Source organism: Hylobates moloch, unplaced genomic scaffold, assembly GCF_009828535.3.
Source record: "Hylobates moloch isolate HMO894 unplaced genomic scaffold, HMol_V3 SCAFFOLD_2, whole genome shotgun sequence".
Lineage (NCBI taxonomy): Eukaryota > Metazoa > Chordata > Mammalia > Primates > Hylobatidae > Hylobates > Hylobates moloch.
The window spans coordinates 177,838,612-177,843,169 of record NW_026652277.1 but is presented as its reverse complement, the minus strand read 5'-3'; the positions used below and the strand labels follow the sequence as shown (position 1 = coordinate 177,843,169).

Sequence of the window (4,558 nt, the reverse complement as noted above, 5' to 3'; positions counted from 1 at the left end):
GTGTCCTTTGTAGGGACATGGATGAAACTGGAAAACATCATTCTCAGTAAACTATCGCAAGGACAAAAAACCAAACACCGCATGTTCTCACTCATAGGTGGGAATTGAACAATGAGAACTCATGGACACAGGAAGGGGAACATCACATTCCGGGTACTGTTGTGGCGTGGGGGGTGGGGGGGCGGGGACAGCATTAGGAGATATACCTAATGCTAAATGACGAGCTAATGGGTGCAGGAAATCAACATGGCACATGGATACATATGTAACAAACCTGCACATTGTGCACATGTACCCTAAAACCTAAAGTATAATAAAAAAAAATAAAAATAAAAAAATAAATAAATAAATAAAAAATAACTGGTGGCATTTTCAAAGTAATAAATCAAAAGTCGCAATAAATTCCTGTGTGAATTTACATAGTGTATAACCCTAGTTTCCATGGAGTTAAGAGTTGCTTTTATGATTTCCATTAAGCGGACTATCCTTCTTAGCATCAACCTTTTCTTAAAGGGAGTGGCAACTCAGCAGTGAAATAAATCTAACAATACAGGCATTTAAGCTTGCAACAAAGAAGTTACAAAGATCCTGTCCAATATGCTGAGTTACTAAGCTCTGACATCTCCCTCCTGACACTACAGCTAAATAAAGTCAGGTTATGGCAGGAACTTGATCAGTTCCATTCATTCACATTTTGTTTCTCCCTGCCTAAATAAAAAGCACACAGCAGAAGAGGAAGAAGTAGGAGGTAGGGAAGGGAAGGTGTCTGAAGGACAAAAATGCAAATCTCAAGGCTGGATATGACAAATAGCCAGTTTTGCAGGGATCTAAGCTGTGAAAGACTTGAAACATACCATTTGCGAACCCTCTTTTCAAAAAAGAATACAAATTATAAACACAAGATCTCTGAGGTCCCAGTGCCTAGGCAAGGGCCCATGCAAGTGACAGACCCAGAAACCTGAACTTCATTAGCTTTATAGTAAATCTGCCCCATAAATGGTATCCAGATTCAGGTTCCTGGATGGGGTAAAATCTCAGAATGCTAAAAACTACGTTACCCCAGATGTCACCTACTGTAGTTTTCTCAGTGGGCCACAGGTGATCAGAGATTTCAATATGTCTGGAAGATTAGGTGGTTAGAAACCAAACAAAAAAACTGGAAGGTCAAGGTAGTCACAAAATGGGGTGTGTGTGTGTGTGTGTGTGTGTGTGTGTGTGAAGATGAGCAGTGAAGACCCCGACCCAGCTATGGTGTTGGTGCTTTTCAAGAATACAACTAGTAAGAAGGCTCAATTAGAGTTCCAAAACAAAAGGAATGGCAAAGTCGGGAAACACTCACTAATGATGGAGCTGGGAGACGGCAGAAATGGGATGAAGAAGGTATCAGAACAGTGTGAAGGCTGTAGTGGTGGCAGAGGGTGGCTCCTAACAGCAAAGTCCAAAGATGGGCAGGTCAAAGAGCCTATGTGAAGGGGAGGCCAGAGAAAGGTCAAAAACAAAAGCATGACACTAGACATGGAGGAACTTGGGAGTACAGCTGCGGATAAGATGCTCTCACATATTCAGGAGATGGTGGGTAGGACCCTGCTGCTCCAGATATGGTCCCCATTCTGGGCTTTTCCCTCTCCGCACTTCTCTATTCAAGGGCTCAAGCCATCAGAAAGTCTACCCTCTCACTTCTTTACCTCCAAGTTCTCTCCACTGCCATTTCGGGGTTTCCAGTCCCTGAACGACGACAAAAGCCTTTTGTCTGTCTGCAGTCACCCTCATCCCCACCCCTATATCTGCCAGACTGAATCTCTTGAACGCTAAGATCTGATCACATCACTTCCTTGCCCCACATTCTCTTTAGCTTCCTTCCTGCCATTCCCCATCCCTAACCAACATTTCTTGTCTCACAAATGCTCAACTCCTAGTTCCCCAAATATGTCAGACTGTCTGAGACCTTCATGTCTTAAACATTTACGTCCTTACTGCCAGGAATAGGCTCTCAACCCTCGTTCATCTCCCAACTCCTACTTACTCAAAACTCTGCTCAAATCCAACCTTTATGGAAATTTCCTGGACCCTCCTGGGCAAATCACCCTCTAAGGTACCCTTTTCTTTCTGCATTGTGGGAACTGCTTGACGCTCAGTATTATCCCATGGGTCTGTAAACTCCTTGCTGGCAGGGAACCCTGTCTTTCTGTCTGTCTTTCCCCAAGGAGCTGGGGCCCTGATTCAGGGATAGCCCACAGATGATGGGAGAAAAGTGAAGAGATCAGAGGATGCCTCTCTCTTCTAGAGACGACCAGAAAACTCGTGCAGCTATGAAGGATAACAGATCTGACCCAAAAATGACACACAGGAGCCAAACACACATCTTAAGGGAGGGAGTAGGGGTCACAGGTGACCTCAAGATGGGGCAGGCAAGGCGAGGGTCGCGAGGTCGGGGAGCGCGCTACGACGCGGACCAGGGCCCGGCAGGAGGGTTCTGCGCAGGTACAGGGATGACGACGGGCTCCGCAGCGGGGACGCGAGGATCCCATGATGTCGCAGCCGCCGTGACAAGGACAGAGGCACGGCCAGGAAGGCATCCGGGACCGGGCAGAGGCCGAGGGGTTGACGCGCACGAGGGTTGGACGCGGGTAACGGACGGTCACGCAGACCGGGAGCGGCCCGGACGGCGCGCGGGTGCCCTCGGGCCCGGCCCTACCTAGAGATGCGCCAACACCAGCCGCAGACGCGCCCGCTGCGCCTAGGCCCAGCCGCCTCTGCCACCGCCACAGCCGCCTCGTTCACTTCCGCTTCCGCTCAAGGCACTTCCGCTCGGGACTTGGTCCGGTTCGCACAGGCGGGGTCTGCGTGACCGTTGCGAGAGTGAGGAGCGCCCGCGTCGTGGGTGGGGCGGGGAGAGAGGCGCGCAGGCGCAGAGAGCTGGGACGCGGCGCGCAGGCGCCGGCGGAGTGGGACGCCGCGGCCTGTTGCCACAGCAACTGCTCTGGTGGTAGCCGACCTCGGGTCGCGCAGTCAGGTAGCTGCCCGCTGGCGTCGGGCAGGTGCCGCCCTTGAACCTGTTTGTTCATACACTGTCCTGCGGCCGGGACGATGTCTTGACGCTGCATGCTGGTCTTTGTCCTGCCTCAGGCACTGAGGACCGGCGGCTCCCGGGGCCTCAGGCCGCAGTTGTGCCAGCGCGGCCCAGGCGGGCGGCCCTGAGGCGGGGAGCCTGGCCTGGGCCGGAAACGGGGACGGCGGGGGGCTCCTGCCCAGGGGACCCGCCGCGCGCTTCCCCGCCACGTTTGGGGAGGGAGCGGGGACGTCCTGGCGTTCGACCCTAGCCTCCGTATCGAGACGGCCCGGCCCCAGTCAGCGCTGAGCACTTCTCGGCCGGGTGTTCTGACCGTCGCCATTGTCGCTCTGGACTACTCTTCAGCTGAAAGTTGTTTCAGGCAGGTTGTTGCTAGTCCGGAATTGGGTGGGAGAGAATTCCAGGGAGAGAGAGGAAAGGCAGAGGCAATGGCAGTGAGGGAGCAGGATGCTTCAGAGGAATTCCAGTGGCTGCTGTGGTTACATGGTGGTGGGGACAGGGGAACAGGTGCCACCTGATCGTGCAGGTCCCTGTCGTCATATTCAGGAGTTTGGACTCTGTAGTCCACAATCTCAGTCTTATTTCTGCAGCTGCTCTAAGATAGCGAAACTCACCTTCAGGACATGCTCCCTTGGGCTAGGAAATCAGGTGGGCTCCGGGTGATGCGCAAGTCCACCCCTCTAGCTGCAGTTCCACCTTTTTCTCTACAACCAAGCAAACGTTTTGGAAGGTATATGTGAGTGACAACCTTGAAACCAATCTGATTTATTTTTCTGAAAAGTAAGTTATTGACAAATGTCAATTATTAATATCAACTTATTTAGGATGTATCTCCAAACCTATCCTTACATACAGTATGTCTCAGCAAGGCAGCTATAAGCCCTGGTGAGCTAATGAGTCTTCCATCAGGGAAGTAAAATGGTCAAATATTGTTCTAGGAAACACATTCTGTTGATTTTCTTCAGAATCTCTAGCAAAGCACTTGATCAGGTACTCAGAAAACATTACCAAATTGAAGTGGCACCACGTATGCATTAAGGGATTTGGGAAGGAATCTCGATTCAGCATACAAAGCTTACGTTTCCTGATGGGCTTTTCTTTAAGTAAAATCAACAAATGGTGTTCAGCACCTATTGCTGATTAGTGCTGTGGGGTGACACCAAGAAGTATGTGAAATGACCTCTAGTCTTAAGGAGTGCTCATCGTGGTTGGGGACATAAACTAACATACTTTAAATACCAGGCAACAAGTGAAACATATTGTAAGGAGTAAGGGTTGTAATGTTTCTGTCCCCCCCCCCCCCCAAAATTCATAAGTTGAAATTAATCCCAGCATGATGGTCTTTGGAGGTGGGGCCTTTGGGAAGTGAATAAATCATGAGGGTGGAGCCTCATGAATGGGAATAGTGCCATAACGAGGCCAGAGAGCTCTCTTGCCCTCTTTCCACCATGTGAGGATACAGTGAGAAGATGGCCTGCAACCCAGAAG

At 50.5% G+C, this 4,558-nt stretch overlaps 1 protein-coding gene across 9 annotated transcripts in view; it reads right to left on the bottom strand.

Moving 5' to 3' along the window:
* FAM120B (family with sequence similarity 120 member B) overlaps positions 1 to 3,810 on the bottom strand; it is a 112,498-nt gene extending 108,688 nt beyond the window's left edge. For 5 of the 9 annotated variants that reach the window (XR_009212548.1, XM_058435702.1, XM_058435701.1 and 2 more), the window contains exon 1: positions 2,394 to 2,580. Coding sequence is in view for 4 of the 9 variants with exons in the window: in XM_058435702.1 (XP_058291685.1) it covers positions 2,394 to 2,576 (183 nt within the window). In the remaining 5 variants the exon portion in view is untranslated. Of the gene's footprint in view, positions 1 to 1,339; positions 1,463 to 2,393; positions 2,581 to 2,695; positions 3,196 to 3,684 lie in introns of those variants that run through there. The other 4 variants (XM_058435703.1, XM_058435704.1, XM_058435705.1 and 1 more) reach the window with 4 other exon arrangements.
* Between the last annotated feature and the right edge of the window lie 748 nt (positions 3,811 to 4,558).